General features: G+C 39.4%; 2 protein-coding genes across 2 annotated transcripts in view; one reads left to right on the top strand and one right to left on the bottom strand.

Moving 5' to 3' along the window:
• Window positions 1-21,505, top strand: part of LOC6580482 (hemicentin-1) — a 206,323-nt gene that overhangs the window by 128,892 nt on the left and 55,926 nt on the right. The gene's annotated exons all lie outside the window — the stretch shown is intronic.
• LOC6580483 lies at window positions 4,605-5,409 on the bottom strand. The gene is made up of 2 exons (XM_002006285.4): window positions 5,014-5,409; window positions 4,605-4,954 (listed from the first exon to the last, which is right to left on the bottom strand). The coding sequence occupies exons 1-2, from the start codon at window positions 5,241-5,243 to the stop codon at window positions 4,858-4,860; spliced, it is 327 nt and encodes a 108-aa protein (XP_002006321.2). The 5' UTR covers window positions 5,244-5,409; the 3' UTR covers window positions 4,605-4,857.

The raw sequence follows: 21,505 nt of genomic DNA, 5'->3' as shown, positions 1-21,505 counted from the left end.
AGTTTGCTTAGTATTATAAGCAATTTTTAATATTTGTCAAACAAAAAGAAAATAATATATTTCTTATATATAGATTGATATAAATCTGTATTACATTTAGCTCATTTCAAAACGCAAGTTTTAATAATATTTATCATTTTTATGCTCTGAGTTAATCTACTTATTATCTCTGTGACGTTGCAGGCTGCAAGAGTTGCCTTTGCCACATCTCGTCCCTTGGTTGCACTAGTTTATAACGATTTATCTAGCTTCAGTCTGCAGCTAGCCACGCACTTTTTAAATATAAAAGTTTCACTTTACCAGTGATTTCTATGCGACGTGTTAAGCTCCATTATAAACACACACACACACACACACACACATGCACACGCACAGCTACACTCTATTTGCCCACTGTGCTATGGGACGCTCACAGTGACTTATATATGTATATAAACACACACGCAGGCTTATTCTCGTATATAAGACAACTGCTCCGCTGTGTGCCATTTAGCTGTTGTCCTACGCGTGCGTTTCATTTCACTCCACCCATGCTTATCTTATCAGACCGTTGCCCTATCGCCCCTCTCTCTCTCTCTGACTATCTCTCTCTCTCTTTCCGTATCCCTGCTCTTTTCCATTGACTTGTTTGTGCTCTTAATTTTTTCGCCAACTTTGCAGTTTCGCAACGTTTTTATATGATTTTTATACTTACGTGATATATTTTTCTGATGCGCCGTCACTGCTGGTACACTTTTTATTATCGTCGTTAACATCAAGATAAACCGACCCAGCCCCGCCCCCAATCATCCCTCCATATGTGTATACATATATTTTATATGTGCCTTTGTCTTTGGCCTGTTTATTCAATTTCATTTATTGATTTTATATCTTTATGTATTATCGGACGATATGTGTGTTAAGTGCGCTCCACTTCCACAGCTCAGCTTAGTTCTGACGGGCAGAGCCCGTGGGGCGATTCCTGTTTTCCATGTACTGATCCAGCTTGCGCCAAAATTGCCTCAGAATAACGGTGTCCTGACTGCGGTCATCCTCTGGCAGACTCAGTATATTGAGCCGCAACGATTCCAGATCCGGATAAATCGGTTTGTCCGTATACTGCAAGTGGAAGGCACAATACTTTCGACAGATGGCCGCTGGGTCGTCCTCATTGGGCCAGCCAATGAACTGCTGTTGCGGATTAAATACGAATACGGCCACAACCTGATGCCAGTCCTCCGCTGTCAGCTCGACCACACTGTCCACAACTCGATAGTGCTGCTGTTCACCGCGCACGCTGCGCACCACATTGACCTCTTCGATCCGTTGATCTGAGCGCCTCAGCGAGGCCGGCGGCACGAAGCACAGCTCCTGCAGCACCAGCTTCACATTGTGCAGAGTTATCAAACTGTTGGGTTCAGCAGGCACAACAACGATGGGCCTGCGCATCGATCGTGGCGCATGCGACGGCTGGCGCTGCGGCGGTGCGTATAGTGGCTGACGGTGCACCGGCTGGCGAGGCGGTGGCCCGAACGGGGGATCGCGATGTCGTGAACGCGGTCTATTTGGATATCGGACACCTGTTGGATGATTTCGCTGAGAGATGTTTTCGTTGTTGTGGACAGGACGGCGTGGTTCCGGCATTCTCGGCGGACGAATCGGCTCTAGAGCAGGAACAGGACAAGGTGGTGGAGCCACCAGGGAAAGTGGTCGAGGAATCGGATGTCGTGCATATGATTGTGCAAGCAATTGAGGATCCACTGTTGCTTGTAAATGAATTGGAAAGTCCAAAGGATACGGTAGTGGCGGAGCAATAAATAGCGGTGGCTGCAGCTGCGTATGCTGTTGCTCCTGCAGTCGTGGCTGTTGGTGCTGCTGTTGCTGCTGCTGCAATTCCTGCAGTTGCTGCTGCTGCATCCGTTCCTGCTGCTGCAGTTGCTCCTGCAGTTGCTTATGCTGTTGCTGCTGTTGCCACTGTTGCTGCTGCTGCTGTTGCTGCTGCTGCTGCTGCTGATGCCACTGCTGCTGCTGCTGCTGCTGCTGCTGCTGCTGCTGCTGATGTTGCTGCTGCTGCTGCTGATGTTGCTGCTGCTGCTGATGCCACTGCTGCTGCTGCTGCTGCTGATGTTGCTGCTGCTGCTGATGATGATGTTGCTGCTGCTGCTGATGTTGTTGCTGCTGCTGTTGTTGCTGCTGCTGCTGTTGCTGCTGCTGCTGCTGTTGCTGCTGCTGCTGCTGTTGCTGCTGCTGCTGCTGCTGTTGCTGCTGCTGCTGTTGTTGCTGCTGCTGTTGCTGTTGCTGCTGCTGTTGTTGCTGCTGCTGCTGCTGATGCTGCTGTTGCTGCTGCTGCTGCTGCTGTTGCTGCTGCTGCTGCTGTTGCTGCTGCTGCTGTTGCTGCTGGTGCTGCTGCTGCTGTTGCTGCTGGTGCTGCTGCTGGTCCACCACCACCGTCTCTGGCTCAGGCGGTACAACAGGTTCCTCGTCCAACTTCGGTGACTGCGGCACGCCCAACGGCTTCACTGCTGCCTCCTTTGGCTTCTTCAACAGGCGACCCTTTCGAAAATCATAGACGCTTGCCAGTGTGCGCAGCACTCCCGAAAGCTCCTGCTCGCCCATGAGCAGCTGATCATGCGGTTGATTTTGACGCTCGCGTTCAGTTGCCAAGGCGGCCACAGTCACTTTGCGCTCCAGCTCTTCGTCCGAGCCATAGAATTCGTGCGATGTTAGCCCTGCGAGCTTCAGCTTATGGAGCTCATCATCAAAGACGTCACCGCTGTCATTCCCCAATTTTCGTGGGTCTTTCTTGCAAGAATCCGCTGGCTGCTTAGGTTCTTCTTCTTCTACGGTTACTTTACCTTTCATGATTGCAACTTTTCGAAATCTCAAACTCAAATGCTTTCCACCAATTTAATAATATGACAGCTTAGACTTGAGCCGCCAAGTCAATGCAAAAGTGAATTGCTTTATGGAAGCAAGCTGAATGACAGTTGGTGCTGCCAACTTGTTCCAATAGCTGCCCTTAACTGTCATCTAAGTGCAGCTCGTTGCTCTTTCGATACTTTGCGTAATTTATGTAAATAAATAAATTTTTATTTAGATGTAATTTTTTATATCTTTATGGCTTCGACATTAGCCAATGACTTTTCTTTTTTCGTCTCTTTTTTTTTTGTCATCGATTTGATTTTATTTATAAGCTCTTTTTATACATATTTGGCAAAGTTTCTTTAGCCTCGACTCGGCTAGCATCCCCATAAAAAATATTGTGCTCTTCTTGATGTTATTGACTTTAATAACATTTTAGCTGCGAGCCATGAAAATATTTTTGCAAAATGTACTTTAATACTCTAGCAGAGGGCAATGTGAATATCCCTTTGGAAATAAGCTGGAGCTGACTATGTGAATTTATATTTATTATAAGCCAGTTGCCAGTGCTTAAATTTTAATTTATTACAATCTGAAAGAAATGAATAAATCAATATTTATTATGGAATCAAAATTGATTAAGATAAATATTATGAGTTGCTGTAGCTATATTAAATGTACTGCATAAAATATTTGTACTCATCATGTATAAGGGTATCTAGGATGCGTTGTGCTCCACGCGACATTCTTCGTATTGTTTTCATACTGAGTTTCCCAAGTTTTTCATGAATTTGTGGTGCTTTGTTTTCCGCTTGTCGCCGCTGACGCACAATGAAATTGATTTGGGGGCTTGGGCCAAGGCCGTCGGCCCGTCGCTTACTTAGCCCACAATTTGTGCAGCGGCCACTCGAGCTGTTCTAACTACCCTAAACATATGCTCAGCGCTTAGTGGCCGTAACCCAGCGACATCTCAAATTGCCATTGGGCTACACGTAATTGCCAAAGCGAAATTTCATTACCAAGGTCTGTGTGGCTGGCGGGGGGCGGCCTGGGAGCCAAAGCGAATTGGCGAGCCAACTGCACTCGAAATCCGCTGTCAGAGACGAGGGTCGCGTGTGATAAATTCCATAAAAGGTCGTCCAAATTAAATTCTCGCCCAGCGCCTGGCACTTTAGCCTGGCAGCCATTTTGTCGCTGCACTAGAAAATGGCGGCGTCGCCATTTTTGTTTATGGCCGCATTTGTCACAGCAAATTGTATTGCCAGTCGGCTCCTAGCTGCTGCTGCTCCTGCTATTCTTTTTGTCTATGTGTGTGTGTGTGTGTGTGTGTGTGTGTGTGTGGCTCATGCAACGCGCGTTAACAATGCGCCATAAAAATGTCTGCCCTGTAGGCTCACCTTACGTCTGGAAATGCCAGCATGTTAATTAAGTTCATAGAATGAATGACGATCCCTTGGCCAGACGAGACCAAAAAGGCCAGCTCATATGCATATTAGACTAACTAAAAATGGCTAAAGATATTAAGTATTGCAGTATTAAAAGAGAGAAAATATTACTTAATATTTATACTCAAAGAAATAAAACTTAATTGAAAGCTTGAGTCACTTTACAATTTAATCACAAATGAAAATGCATTTTATTATTGAGTTTGACTTTGGCTTAGCTCATTTCAAGAATGTTGATATTTGAACAGCTTGTATATATTCTCTAAACATACTTATTTATTATGCTTGAAATGCTACCCATAAGCTCTCAAATTCCACTTCAATAGTAATTCATTTAGTTTTATTGGATAAACGCAAACAATTTGTAGCCCAAATATTTAGAACAGAGTGTATTATTCGCATAAATTCGTGAAATGCTATGATAATAAAATGATTTACTCATATGGAAAACTCGTTTACAAAATGAACAAGCGTCAGTACTCGTTAGGTGCTGCAATGCGCTTTGAAGCCATTTCTTGGGTGAATTTCCTTGCGAACCGTTTGCCAGCTCTATGAATCAATTTTGCTGGGCCTAGAGTTGCCTGAATTCGGCGGTGCCATGCAAATCGAGACTGCTGCAACTGGGCCGCATCATTAGGAAATGGCTTAGCCTATTGAAGCCTGCCAAACTGTAATAATTCATAATAATTAAAAGCTATTATCAGGATATATCGAACAGCTAGCTCACCACTTCAAGTCGAGTGCCTCAGTTAGCTGCGAGCTATGTTCACTGATGCTGCGTCTCGGTAGCTGATCCTCTTGCATGGAGCTCATCAGCGTGCTCAGCTCCTCGTGCAGCTGGCCATTGTAGAAGTGAACCAGTTTGTTCATCGATTTGTAGCTGCGTGAGATCAGCCGCTGCAGCTCCAAGGCGTTCGCATCAGTTGAAGCTGCCCTGGGCGTGCCAGAGTTAGCCATTTCTTGTTGGCTTTACTTAGTTTTTTTGAGTAAATATTTTTTTAAAATTTTTTTTTGGTTTTTATTTTTTTTATTTATTTTTTTTTTTTTTTACCGAAATTTATGTGGAAGAAAAACTAAAACTAATGTCAGTTGACAGAGGCCGCCCAGGGGCCTGCCTGCCAGCCGAAAAACAAACAAAAGCAGTTGACACAGTTTTTACAAAAGAGAAAAAAATCAGTTTTCATTTGTTTTTTTTTTTTTTTTTTTATTTTTGGAGGTATTTTCTAAAGCCGGCGAAGCGCGAGAGAAAAGCCGAAAAATGCACATACATAACGCCCACTCTTGGAGAGACCGGAATTCTGCAGGAGATTCGCATTTGCTTACGCAATGCGAGCAGCGATGAGGAAATGTCCATTGGGCAGGATTTGGTGGCTAGCAATCGGGGGATTTGCTGCTGCCTTTTTTTTAATTTTTTTTTTATTTTTGACGAGTGCCCAGCGGCCGCAGTCAAGTGCATGAAATTGAAAAACGCTTCCAGTGCTTATCAATGCAAAGCCGAAACCGAATGTTTTTTCTCCAATATGCGTGAGCGTGTGTGTGTGTGTGTGTGTGTGTGTGGGTGGGTGCAGCTGATTTGATTCGGCTTTGATGCTGGCCACACAAAAACAAAAAAGAAACCATTTGAAAACTGAAAAAAATCTCTCTTAAGTGGGTGGCTCACATGGCGTATGAGCAGCGTTCGAGTCCGAATTTTGGCCAGTAGCTCGAGCCAATTATGTGCTGCGGCCCTTTTTTATTACGCTCAGCCACACAGTGTGGCCGTTAACATAAGGCAGGAGGAGAATCATTTAACGACGACAGCGTCAACGAGCCCGCAAATATAAAGAGCAGCCAAACAATTTTGTCAGCTTATAAACAGTAAAAATAAAATGCCAGGCTAAACAAATAAGGAGCAACGAAGGCGCCAAGCGCCAGGCGCCAGGCACAAGGAGGCAAAGGATGCGAGATAAATATTCGTGTGCACATCACAATAAAGCGCCAATGAGAGGCACATGTGCACACAGCGCCATATAATATATAAAGACACACAGACATACACACACACACATCTGCAGAGACTTCCATGACCAGATGATCAGACATTTGTAGCCCCTTGAATGCGGCATCTTTATTGCCCTTGGCTGGCAAATTGTTTTCATTTTCATGTGCGGGGCCATCACAAGGCCGACGACAGTTTTGGGGGTATTCCAGGGCTACTTAAAGACCATGATTTTGACTCGTTATTAAATACTTAAAGACCGAAATGAAAATGCTTTTACATAAGAATTGGCCAGCAATGGAAGTAAAATTTGTTTCCTTTATATATATACATATGTATATATTGCATCCATCTTAGCTCAGTTGAAAATACTTTGCCAGAGCAGTTCAACACAATTTTCCGCATCATTTCAGTTATGTTTGCAGCAGCAGCTAAAAGGCATGCCTCAAGCCGGCAGCCAATATTGTTGACAGCAAATTGAATGAAGTTTGAGCCTGTTACTCAGGGCGTATGCTTGATATTTGCGGGTGGCTCAACTGCAGCGCTTTGAAGTGCTTGCAACTGTTGCACACACATGCGACAACAGGGGCGCAGCGCACATGATGCGACTTACTGCCACGCCGCCCCCTTCTCCCGCTGCTGCTCCTGCCACACCCACCCATCCCCAGTTGAAGGCAGCGGCAAGTGCACGCGACGAGCATTTCAAGAAAATGAATGAAGTTGCCAACTTGTTTGAACAAGTTGAAAAGGTTAGTAAAAGCGTCAAGTGGCCAGTCCACCTCCTGCTGTTGTTGCTCCTGCTGTGTGTGTGGACACTCGAAAACAAGCTCATCAACAACAAACGTCGGCATGACGATGATGTCGCCTTCGTCCCCAACGTCCTTGCTCCCGTCGACATTCCCATTGACAGTCAGCAGCGCACTTGCAGTTCATATCCGTTCGCTATTCCTTTGCCTCGCGGTCCATACAACTGCTGCAGCAGATGCTGCTGCTGCTTCTCCTCCTGTTCGTGTTCCGACCATGTTTCAGTCACTGCCCATTGTCCTCGTCATTTCAAATTGAAGACGTTTCGATGTCACACTCTGATTTGCTGTCCACTCGAAACGGCCCAGCAAATACCAACTGAATCGAACTCGTAACAGACCTTAAAGTTCGGTGCTCCAGTTGGAGGTCGTTCGCGTCTGCCTGGCCAGAGCATACGGAATAGCTATAAATATATATAGGTAGGTATATGTACTACGTGCTCTTAAACATTATCTCAGTGTCTGTTGGCTGGTAAATTTACCTAATTAGGATATCAAGCTACGTTGTCAGTTGGCTTTCTTTGTTATCGGACTTGAATGTGTTTGAATAGGATTTTATAGTCATAGAATATTGTAGTAAGTCCACACTCGAGCTATTGGAATGCAATCTGTGATGAAAATATATATTATATTAGTAAGAGAAATCAAATCGTACATTTTCTTATCGATTGCATTGTGCGATTAAGTCACATAATATCTTTTGTTATCGATGAATGCATTGTGCAAATGAAATAGATTATATCAAAACTGGATCTCATATCAAATGTTTTTCTATCGATATCACATATTTATTGATCGATTAATGCATTGTGCAATATAAATATATTTTATAAATACAGGACATCATAATATATATTTTGCTATTTTGCTTTTTTTGATCGACAAATGCATTTTGTAAAGGATATATATAATATAAATACAGAAAATTAAATAATATATTTTGCTATCGATATCATATCTTCTGTTATCGATGAATGAATTTTGCAATATCAGTATATTATATAAATAGAGGACATCATATTATATATTTTGCTATTGATTATTGCATTGTTGTAATTAAAAGATATTATTTTAGTAAAGGAAATATTACCAAATATTTTGATATCAATATCATATGTTCCTTTATCGATTAATGCATTTTGCAATGGAAATTTACTATATAATTACAGAACTTAATGTAATATTTTTCTAACGATTAATGCATTATTGTAATTAAAAGATATTATTTTAGTAAACGAATATTTTGATAGCAATATCTGTTATCGCTTAATGCATTGTGCAATGAAAATATATTATATAATTACAGGCCATATATTAATATATATTAATGCATTATATAATTAAAATATATAAGAAAGTATCATTTCATTGTTTGATGCATCATGCATATAATATCAATCGTTATCGATTGATACATTGTGTAGTTCAAATATTTTATATACATCAATAATTCAACTAAATCATATCACATCTTTTGTCATCAGTTGTAATAGTATATTGAGTGTATCTTTTATTTATTCAATAAATTTGATTTATTGATGCATGCTAGTTTAATAAGTGCGCTGCCATAGCGCCTATAAGTAGGACACTTGCAACATTTCTACAAAAGGATCTGTTTCATCTATAGTTAGCTGAGAAGTGGCAGCTGGCAGCTGGTGACAGGCAGCATAGCTTTTCCATTAAGGCAGCTCGCTCCGATTCTGTGGGTCTACGGCGTCTTTGCAGCTTATGCAGCCAATCAACGAGCCAGGCTTGACAGTCAGGTGTATGCCAGCATGTGTATATGTGTGTGTGTGTGTGTGTATGTGTGTATTTGTATGACATTTGCAACTTGCCAGTTGCTGCGCTTCAAACGGAAATTGCGACATTCCTTTGCTTTTGCCACACATCGCTTGCCTATGCTTTGCAGCTGCTTAAAAAAGTGTGCACGTATGCTAATGCTCCACAACACGCACACACACATGCACACATACACGCGCTAACACTCTCCCACACATGCTGGAGCAATCGCTCAGCCACATGCACTAAGTGTTTTTGAAATTACGGTAATTTATTACGGGTCCAGCAACGAGTAAAATGTTTTTGCAGTCACGCCCCCACACCCCCCACTCCCCCGCCCCAAACAGCAAGTGCTGCAATTGGCAAAGTGTGTCAACAGTTGCAATGCTTTGGCTTTTGCCACTTGACAGATTGCCGCACAGTGGCACCGCCTGTCCCACAGCAGACAACTGTTGCCGGCACCGCCCACTCCCCTCGACTGCTCTCCAATTCTCCAGTTCTCCAGCTGCTCTTCAACTTGTAACTTAGGCAGCTCGTCAGATGTATTTTTTGTTTATTTGCTGCTGCATACTGTTATGCGCAGTTTTGTATACAAATATATTTTAAGCTCACACACACACACACACGCACTCTAATACAGACACCGTTTACTGTGAACTCTGAAATTTTACTAATTGTTTTGCCGCCAATTACGTGCGCAAGTATGTGTGTGTGTGTGTGTGTGTTGGCATGCACATGCCCTTAGGTGTTGCCATGACTGCTGTGTGCATGTGTGTGTGTGTGTGTGTATTACCTGCTATTTGATGTATGAGCACAGTTTATTAAAATGTTTTGCCCTCTGCAATTTTACGAATGCCTTTTTAGTCGCAATTTGCAACTTTTGCATAATATTTAACACACATTTCCATGCTGGTTTTTGTGGTGCAATGTTGCCTGTTGGTTGAGGGTGGGCGGTTGGCAAATGTAACAAATTGTTTTATTTAAAGTTCACAAAAATAACAATTAAAATGCTAGTACCAGATATAATATAGATTAAATGTAATTCGGGTTAAAGAAATTTTTTTAAACTATTAATTAATTAAAAAAGGTACACTTGAAATCCTGATTAACATAAATAATAATATGGGTTCGTCAAATATGGACAATTCTGTATATATGTATATTAAATAAGACAGAATTTATTAAAATTTACATCAATTTTAAAGCGAAAATCATTTATTTTATAGATATATTTTTATTCGATATATGTATGTATATTCAATTCAATTAGTTTTTGACATTTAAAGAGAATCAAAAAAAACAGAAAGATCAGTAAATTATTTATATTTTAGAATTATCTTAAATTGATATAAATAGTTGTAAATTATTGATTAAATTCATTTCAGTTTATTGAATTTTGCAATTCAATTCATTTAATCATAAATTTCTAATTTTCACCCACAAGCTTCTATAATAATAAAATTTATAAATCTCAATCCTGAACAAGGTTTTTTTATGATAATATAATTTTATCACATAATTTTTCAACATTGTTTTATTTATTTATTTATTTTTTTAAAATAATTTTTGTACATAGCCATAATAAAATCTTTCATTAAGTACAATTTAAGTTGACGCAAAAGGTAATTATGTTTTAAGGCCATTAAGCATTAAACAAACTCCCCCGCAAAGCCTTAAAAAGAGCAGTGGAAAACGCAAATGGTATGATTTTTCCGCCTCCTGCTTTACGGGCGCCGCAGTGAGGCATTAAGCAAAAGAAATTGTCGCCTCTTACGCTACAACACGCATTCGGGCCGTGTTAAATCGAATTGGCGAGCGAGCATGTATGGCACACGGAAAAACAAAAACAAGCAATAAGAAAAAAAGAAAAGAAAACCAAACTTTTGTGAAAATAAATGATTATTTAATATTTATTTTCGTATTGCTTGGAAATGCGACCGCGCTTAATGCCTCCTGCTCAGACGGCTGTTGCATCATTTTTCATGCCACACGAAAAACGGCCTCCAGTCGCCCAGACTAAGTGCCTCACTGCGTCAGGCTATTAATGCCAGTTGATTGGGCCGAACGGGCAGAGGGGGCGGCCAAGGCCTGTAAAGGATATATACAAATATACAAATATATATATATATGTATACATACATATACATAAACACGTATGACCAAGTACATCCCATATATGTATTTATTATTTAGCCAACGTTTGTGATTATTTACGCCTGATAAGAAAAGCAGCGGGCCAGCTGGCCGAACGGCCTGTCAGCCTGCCAGACTGAGTGTAAAAATGATTGAGTATCCCAGACTGGACGTGGTTCAAAGCACCGAAATCGCCATTGTTTGTATAACAGTGCGTGTGTGTATGCCTCTGTGTGTGTATGTGTGTCTGTGTAACCAAGTGTCTGGATATTTTACTTAGAAGACGAGCCACTCGTGTGATTTATTGAATTAAATTGAACTGAGCTGAAATGTGGACGAAAAGAATATATATAGAAGAATGCGACGAGTGATGAGAAATCTACAGTGTCTAGTAAAATTATGCCACTGCATTAAAGATTCTGCTATTAAAATAAATGTTATAAAATATTTTAAAATCGTTTTATGAAAATTTAAATAAATTATATTTCTTTATGCAAACTATTTCATCAATTAAGCCATTTTAATGTAATTACGTTTCAATTGCTTTCAATTATTTTCAAATATGATTCAGATTTAAGCTTAATTAAATTAATTAATTATTAATTTTGTATCAGAAATTGTAGTTTTTAAGGGCTTCAATTTATTTTACTTAGCCTTAATATTCAGGATAGATTTATACATTTTTTTTTTTTTTAAAGTATTTACTGAAATTTATTATTTATTTAAATTGATTATTTATTATTTAAGTTTTATTATTTTTAATTTTATTATTTTAAAGTTATTCCTTATATTTAAGCTCGCCTTTACTTAAAAAAAAAAAGGAAATGGTTTCTCATACATGCGCTCTGTTATTGTCTTCGCCTTTCACATGATCCATGTTTATTTAAGCCACTGAACCACAAAGTGCGTCAATGTATAGCGGCTAGAAATGCCAAGAGTAAGAACGTACCCGAAAGAAAAGAAAAATATAAAAGAAATATGTCTACTGAGCCGTAGAGACAATCAACACACCAATACACTGCAGCACACACGCACACACTAAAAACGAAAAAAAAAAGAAGCAAAAATTTGCTGGCCGCCATCAACGCTAAGTGAAAAGGGCTGCCCAGAGGGTCTGGGGATGGGGTCGGGCTTGGGGCCGACTACGTCGGCTTGGCGGCACGTTTAATGAATTGGAAGGTAATAAGCAAAGCATTACGGCTATTTCTTCATTTATTCGGGGTGGCCCTTCGACATTGATTATTGATTTTTATGGGAGCGTCTGTCTTATTGGATTTGTGTGCATTCAGATAAGTCGGAACGCAAAGGCAAAGCCAAAGTTAATAAGATTTGCTTTGTTTTTCGTTTTCATGTTTTTCGTTTTTGTTTTTGGCCAAGCGAATTAATTAAAGCGCATAAAAAATGGTCGAGTGCTAGGAATGCAATAAAATTTGCTGAAGGGCTGAAGGGCGGGAGTGACTGGCCAACTCGGCTGAAGGTACTTTAAGGGGCGTAGATGGCTGCTCAAATAGAGGCTGCGTTGCGGCAGAGCGCTCAAAAAAAAAAAGAAATTAAAAAAAAAAAAAAAAAACTATTCTGGCCAAATGGAAGTCGAATTGGGGGAGCGAAGAAGAGGAAGAGGGTAGGGCATGAGGACTGGCCGCAGGCACTGAGCACGCATCATTTAAGCGCAAAATTATAGCATACTTTTATGCGGCACGGTTATAATTCACAGTACGTGCGAAATGCAATGGTCTCTCTACTGCCGCTGCTGCTACTCCATTGCACTATGTGAGCAGAAGTCGGAGATGGGACGCGTTGGGGCGTGACACGGCACTGTGAAATTATCATTTTAATTGCGCTTTTCCCGCGACGCGCCAATAAAATTGTTTTAAAGTCTATTGACTAGCAGATACTCTGTAAAAAAGGGCACAAGTTGATTGATATAGAAATAAAATATTAAAAATAAGTAAAACATCTATTTTGTGGAAATTCTTAAGGCTCACAAAGGGGTTATTGGAGTACCTTCAATAAAAAATAAATAAATAAATAAAAATAAAATATAATTAAAAATAAAAATAAAATAAATAAGTTATTAGCTATACAGATAGTTCCTAGAAAATAGTATTTTCTAATTTATAATATTTTTGCTGAATTTTAAAACCCTCGGCCGCCTGCCATTGCAGAGTATGTCCAGTGCAGGAAAGTCAACTCAAAAGTAAATAAATTATGTTGCACACTGCAACAACAACAGCAAAGGCAACAGCAACAGTAACATCAGCAACAAATCGCTACAACAACTTTTATTGCCCTACGCTTCGTTTTATTTGCATTAATTTTGGGCGCTGCGGCAAAGCGGGCGAGCTGCAACAAACAGCGGTAAAAATATAAAGAAGAAAAAAAAAAAAAAATAACAAATTGCATGCAAATAAATAAAAAATAAAAAAAATAATAAAAATCGTATAAAAAATTGTATATCAAGTGGCAAAGCCACGCCCACCCCCCACCAAGCCCTATCGCCAGCAAAATGTGCAGAAATTAAAAAGGCAATGCCGCCCGAAATGAAAACATGATAAAGTCGAGTGCAAGCGTCTAAAAGTCTACTTGAAAAAAATAGTTAGGGGAGGGGGGGTGGAGTGGCAAAAAATGGAAGCATTTTTGGAAGCGGCAGCAACAAAGTTGCCATCGAAATTTGGTCACGTGCTGCTCGAACGTTGGTCTCGAGTTATTTACGTGCCTCGCACATTTTTGGCGCTTAATTCATGCTGGAGCAAAAGTTGCAGACACACGCAACCGTACAAACAGACAACAAACAAAACGAAACGAAACGGAGGCCAGGACACTGCGGTACTACTGTACTCGACTGTACTGTAGCGCGTCCTCTCCTTTCCGGCCTTGCCTGACCAGCCCTGGTCTGGCTGTCCATCTGTCGGCTTGTTGTCTCAGCATTTGTTTGTGCAGGCAGCAAAACTGCAGCATACTTTTAGGAGTCAGCGCAACATGGCGTATACTTAATTTGTGGTTGGCACTGGGCACAGCACGTAGAACCGCTAAGTGCTGCCACGCCTAATGACCCCAGCCGTACGTACCACAAAAATAAAGAGAGAACACTGTATTTTAAATCAGCCAAGTAAAGTTGAGTCGTGCACTAGATCAGAGATACCCTAACACAAATCTAAAGGAAGTTTTCTAATAATAATACATCTGCAAATATAAATTTAATTTTTATTAAAAAATAAATAAATAATAATATTCATAATAATAATAATATGTTGATAGCCTAAATGGGAATAATACTTATAATAATATAAATGCTGGATATGTATAGTATAGATAAAGTCTTCTTTGATCTTTTGTTATCTCCTTATATAAAAACTAGATTTAATAGAATTCATACAGTTCAGGAAATAATGCAGTTTAGGATATTTTGTAGCCAAGCTAAAAACATTTCTCTGACGTTCAAAGTTAAATTAGGTTTGTAAACTGATTTCTGACTTCCTGAATGCTGATGAAAACAAACGTTTGACCTCTTTGACGTTCACGCCAGGTCACATAAATAATGCGAGAGCCAAGAGTTACCTTGAGATACGGCAACATTATAACTACTTATTATATAGAGCGAAAGATTCAAACAAGGTTGAGCATAAAATGTGATAAAATGTGATGTTTTTTGTGTAATGTGCGCGTGCTGAAGTGAGAAATATGAGCAAAGCACGTGGCCAGTTCAAAAGAGAGAGAGAGAGAGAGAGAGAGAGAGAGAGAGAGAGAGAGAGAGAGAGAGAGAGAGAGAGAGAGGGAGAAAATGAGATAAAGGCTTATATATGGCTGCTGGCAAGCGAAGCTATCAATTTCTATTAGGCCGTTGTCTTGCCAGTCTCATCAGTTGAGTTTAAACACGTTGCCAAATTGAAAGCAACTGCCAAGCAGGAGAGCCAAAAGAAAAATAAAGCAAAATGAGAGAAGAGGAGAGAGGGCCAAACTGAAATTGGTAACTGGCAACTGGCAGCAACAAAATTGTGAAGCAGCAGCAAAAATGTTCTTAATTGGCGTCAACCATTAAATGCAATTTATCAAACAGACGACACAGGCACAGCATAAAATACACATGCACACATGATGCTCGCAAGAGCGAGAGAGAGTGAGAGTGAAAGAGAGGGAGAGAGTGCAAGTGCGACAGGGATGGACTGCTGCGGGGACAACAGTTGACAATTAATTTGACACAATTGCAAAGCAGAGAGCTGCAGTCAACGCATGTAGCCCAGTTGCACCTGAACTACGACCTGCCGCCCAACAGCCCACCAGCCCACCAGCCCCCCAGCCCCACCCACTCTGGCACCCACTTGCCCATCCCGTGGTAACTTTATAGTTGACATTGTGTAAATGTCGCTGACATTGTCGACGCTCCGTTTGTTTGTGCTCGTGTGCAATGAAGCAATATGCGACATGTGCAATGCTACGAAAGATAGAGGGAGAGAGAGAGAGCGAGAGATAGTAAGTGAGAGAGAGAGAGAGAGAGAGCGGGTGCTAGTGCCCAGTAATTGCCGTGCACATTAAGCGACTGGCCGTGGCCACATCTAATGTGCCACATGAGCCAAACGGGAAGCTGCTGGCCAACAAAAAGCTCTACTCACATGCATAATAATAAAAAATGTTTTTTTTTTTTTCTTTTTTTTTTTGGGCCGAATAACACAGAGTTCTCACATTTTCGTAAACTGTCACGTAATCCCATAACAAAGAACACGAGCATGCTAAAGAGCAGCAGACTAAGTAAAATATAAGCACATTCTGCTGACCTTCAGCTGCCCTGTGAAGGTTGAGTGTGAGAGAGTAACTAATTGAAATCACGAGATCAAGTAGCTCGACACAGTAACACAAATACTGCAGCTTTATTTCTCTTATATTTTCATCTTAAGTAAGTTCAAGCTCAGTTGATAAAACTGTTGGCAGCTACTTTAATTTTATTTATATTATTTTATAGCATTAGCTGATATAAGATTAAGCACTCGCATTTGGGGGGTTTCTGCTTGAGTTATTATAATTATTTTCCATTTGTGCTTGATTTACACATATTATAGGAGATTGTAGAAATATAATAATAATATAATTCTTTAGTTTTCCCATAGGTCAACTAATATATGTAATATTCCGCTAGAGCTCATCCAGTCTCTGCTCTTTTTTTTCAGATCCTTAAAATAATTAGATTTCAAACTATTACAACAATTATTTTATCTCCGATAAATAGTTATATATTCATGCACAAATATACATATATCATTTTATTCGTTAAGAGGTCAATAACATTTATAAATTCTGGTTGTATCTGTTTTATATTAGTTGTCTATAAGTATAGCATAATGTAATGTAAATATGTATATAGATTGAGCAGCAATTAATAATAAAAACATTTGCTCTTGGTTTACATAAAATAATGAGATTTCATGTAAAACATATGGAAATTTAAGTATACCGTAAATTGATTAATAATAAAGTTCCCATATAAATAAAAATATATATAAAAATATATGCAAAAAAATAGACAAAATTATATATATTTATTATATATATGTATAATAAATTCCGTTTTGCATTACCTTAAATTTTCCATATCAATTTATCACTCAAGCAGTAATATTTAAAATACCATTTTCATTTGATTGCCTTTTTCTCTCTTAATTGATTTTTGAATTTAATTATTGATGCTTATATTTGTCAATAATTTGAAATGTCTCTGATATTTATGCCAATTAGCATATGTCTTTTGAGCTGTGTCGTAAAGCACAGGTAAATTGAAGTGTATGTGTGTATAACCTACAGGTATTTTCAGCTTCTTCTTCTTCTTGCCGGTGGTTATAGAGACGACGAGGCAATCAAATTGCACTTGTAGCACATTAATTAATTAATTATTTAGTAGTTAGTGCTGCATGCTGCATGCTGTCAACTTTCCATTTCGTGTTGCCGCCTCGGCCATGCCCAGAGGGCGTGTGTGTGTGTGTGTGTGTGGGTGTGTACAATGCCAATACCAGAAAATGCCAAGACGATTGCAATGTTTACGTAGCTCGGGCCGAGAGCCGAATTCCGAATGCAAATTAACACAATAATTTTGCAGCCCATTTAGAATCGATTAAAAGGCTTTTAGTTTAAATAGGGAAGTGAGCAGCAGCGAACGAGTTGGAGCTGGCTGCACTGACAAAAATACCCAAACGCGCACAAGTTGTTGTTGCTGTTGTTATTGTTGTTGTTGTTGTTGTTGTTGTTAAGTATTTGCTGGTTTGCCACACAGCCATTGCCACAAAAGCCACACGGCATACCGAGGCAAAGTGCAGGCACAGAGCGTACAACACTGAGCACTGAGCACTGAGCACAGACATGGGCACGACCACGCCTTGTGCCCCAACCTCATGGGCTGCTGCTCATGGCTTTGCTTGCATTAAGTGGCGTTGGTTGCCAAAGTTGTCGACGTCATGAAACTTAAACAATACACGCCAGAAGCCAGACCTGTCCAGGTGCAATTGCCACTGCAGCTGCAGTGAGTGCATTACACATGCGAGCACCATGAAGACAGGGGCCCCAAAAGCAACAACAGCAACAACAACAGCAACAGCAACCAGGCGGGCGTGGCAGTTTAAAGTGCTGCCTTTGACTGGCGTCTCCAAAGGGAGCAAAGTGGAAAGCCAGCTGGTATTATGCCTTAAGGACATTAACCTAATCAACGCTCTGTGCCCAACGCTCTGCACATGTGCAACACGAGCAAAAGGAAAGCGAGCAAAGGACGATGAAAGGAGCTGCATAGTGCATGTTGCATGCGATAGGGCGTTGCATGCACAGCGCATGCATTGTGTTGACAATTGAAGTCTGCTTAATGATGGGACTGTCGTCGTTGGGCTGTCGTTGGGCTGGTCGGAGCATTGACTACCCTATGAATTAATGCTTACTCCATGGCTCCTGAGATTTTGTGTGCAATGTTGGAAAATACTTATGTCGAGTATATTGAGGGATTGCTATTCTTAGAGTCAAACTTCGTCAACTCAAGTAATTAAGCAGTTCAAGTGCAGAATCAAAGCTGTGAGCGAAGCAAATGAAGCGAATAATTGGATGGAAATTATTAAATATAAATGAAAGGAGTTTTAAAGAAGAAAAATATTTTAAATAAAGGCAAATTAAATGTACAAACGATAAAAATATGTACATCATATTATGTAGGCAATATGTACAAAAAAGCTCTAGTCGAGACTGCTCTGCTAAAGATGTAGCAGATATAAATTTATTACTGGTTTTCGATAATGTTTTTAATTGATAACAAAATAACGGGGCAATTTATCGATATTTAAAGCAAAACTCGATATGCGCGTGCTATACACGGATCTAGGAAAAACAATTTCAAGTCTCTAGATCTTATATCTTCTGAGATCGACGCGTTCAAACATACGGACAGACGGACAGACGGACAGACGGACAGACGGACAGACGGACGGACGGACAGACGGACAAGGCTAAATCAGCTCGTCGCCCTGATCAAGAATATATATACTTTATGGGGTCTGCCACGCCTCCTTCTGCCTGTTACATACATTTAATAAAACCATTATACCCTGAAAATGGGTTCAGGGTATAAAAATCGTTATAAGTAAAAAAGAACAAAAAATGGAACCATATTTAGTTATAAATGTATTTATCACACTCAGCTCAAACTGATTTTATATGCGTCTAGTGAGCACACTCCTCGCTTATATACCAATGCAATAACTTTACTCTTAACTTAACTCAACGAAATGTTTTCATCCGAACGCGAACGAGGTCGTTGAAGAAACGACGCAATCGGTTGCTCTCTGAAATCTTTCTTAGAGTATCAGTAAAAGAAATTTATTGGCAGACATCATTTTTGGCACTTAAATAATAATCTATTCACATTTTCTAATCTGAATAAAACGTGATAGATTTGTAAATTTATATTATGAATGCAGTTAGTCACGATTTAAGTAAATATATATAAATATATATGACCCACTAAAGCTATCAGCTATTGAAGTTGAAAGCTAACCCTATTTAAGTCAAGAACTTTTCATCGATTATTTAATAATTTACCAATACCAGTGCATGCCTTCAACATATTTGTATATATCTCAAATGGATATGTTTTCAAGTGCAATCACCCGATGATCGAGAAAAAAATTGCATATTGAATATGCATGCAGCCGATTTGCGTTTTTTATATATCATACTATTTCTTTATTTCGCTTTTTCTTCTTTTTCCTTTTGCGTCACTTATATTTGCACTGATAAGCACATGGCATTTTTTTATTACTATTTGCTACGCTGTAATATTTTTTATTAGAGTGCACGGCATTTACATAAAATAATATTATTATTGGCAACACAAGCAGATCCACACACACACACACACACACACATACTCAGCATGCGAGTGCATTAAATTATTGTTGACATAATTAAAAAAAAGTTGAAGTGTGTAGGCAGCACTGGCAACGCTTCATTGTCGAGCCATGCAAAAGAGGTTAAATAAAAAAAAAAAATAAATAAATAAATATATATATATAAATGGGAAACAAATATTTAAAAATGCAACTGTATGTCGTTTGCATGTGTGTTGCCTGGCAAAAACGATCGGCGCAGTGCAATGCTTGAAAAATGAAATGAAAAAAAAAGGAAAATCAATGAAATTTGCTTGTTATATGTGCAGAACGCCCCCGCCCCTCATCAATGGACGAGCGAGCCTGTAATCAGGCTGACATATTCGCATACGAGCATGTAATTATGTCAGCGCTTGATTGCCCAGCACGCCCCTAGGCACGCGGCGGTACGTACGCCCCTTTGCCAGTTTATGAAAATGCAATCGCCATTTTGCATATTGATAGAGCTCACAGAGACCTAATGGAAAAACACTGTGTCTATTTACGTAAATATATACAGTGCTTATCATAATTATAGCCCACTTTTAATCCACTTAAACGAATCGGCTGAAAATTTTTCCCAAATGGAATATTTCCTCAAAATCTTCAAAAATGAGTAGTTCAATATTTCAATTATGAATGGCAAAAAACTTTTTCACTTAAAATTCACGATTTAATAACGATTTCTTAAAAAGAAGTAAAAAACAAGGAAAAACAGCACCATTTTCTGTATCAAAATTATAGCCCATATTCATATTTTTGTAAAAAAAAATCCGAATTCGTTGCGGATTAATGGAAAAACTAATGTTAATACTTAGTCCGGCCTCCATTTATCTTAGTTAACTCAAAAATTCTCTTCCTCATTGAAACCACTAAATTTAATAAAAGGTCCTTTTCGAAACTTTGTTATTTAGTCATTGTCATTTAGAATTTGCGTTTTAAGATATCCAACTGTCTCCAACTGGCGATTTTTGGCATACTCACGTCTTGCAAGATTACCCCAGACATTTTTATCGGGTTGAGATCCCCAAAACATGCTGGCCAGTCAAGGACATCAACATGACATTCCTCCAAACACTCTTTTGTACGTCTGCTCACATGGATTCAAGCATTATCCTGTTGGAAAACCATTGGTTTCTCACGTAATTCCCTTAAATATGGATTAAGACTACTATCCAGAGCCTGAATATACTCTTTACTGTTCATTCGGTTCGTTACAAACTTCAATTCTCAGGTACCAAATGAAAAAAATGGACCCCAAATCATGACGGAGCCACCTCCAAAGTTTGTCCTTGAAAAAAACATAGGATCCTTCCTCAAATCATGCCAATAAGTATCAAACCCATCAGGACCATCCAGGTTAAACTTCTTCCCATCAGAAAATACGACCTGTTAGGGTAAAAATTTATAAATATACTGTAAGCCAAAAGACGATGATTCAAACGCGCGTATGTCAGATCGGTCGCAGTATGTCCATCGGCAAAACCAAGTCGAGCAACCTTGTGGCGACTTAGCAACATGGATGCTTTGATCAGTTTAGACCTATTTATGATTCCTGAGCTCTTAAGTACTCGCCAAACAGTCATCGCTGACATAGATTCGCCCACATGTGAGGCCAAAGCTGTACAAGCGGTTGAGCTGTTGCTGGTTTTCTTAAAAATTTTGCGTTTATCGTGCGCAATTAGTAACGGTTTTCACCCAGTGCGCCTTCTTGATCCTTATTCTTCGGGGTTATCCAAAAAAATTTTAATTACACTTAGATTTTTTTTTTTTTAAATTTGTAAAATACTCGAAATAGACTCTCCTGACTCGAAAAGAGAGAAAATACGGCCCTTTTCATAATAAGATAATTGTTTTCCAAGCGGCATCTCTTAAAAACCATCTAAATTTACTTAATTACAATGTCTGTAAAGCCAAAAGTCTGTTCCGCACTTAATAAATTCAAATTTGCGACAGTGGGCTATAATTATGATACACAAAAATGCAAGCAAAAATGCTAGCACAGAGCAAAAGTTAACGGTTCTTTCTTAGTTTTCCATAAATTGAACTAAAATTTTGATAAAATCTACTGAACATGCTCAAGTCTATAATGTGCTGTAAAATTTATTTTAAAAAAACCTTAAAAATTTTGTTACAACG

The sequence above is a fragment of the Drosophila mojavensis genome, unplaced genomic scaffold (assembly GCF_018153725.1).
Source record: "Drosophila mojavensis isolate 15081-1352.22 unplaced genomic scaffold, ASM1815372v1 contig_81, whole genome shotgun sequence".
NCBI lineage: Eukaryota > Metazoa > Arthropoda > Insecta > Diptera > Drosophilidae > Drosophila > Drosophila mojavensis.
The sequence above is the reverse complement of the archived record's forward strand: the minus strand, read 5'-3'. Positions and strand labels throughout refer to the sequence as shown.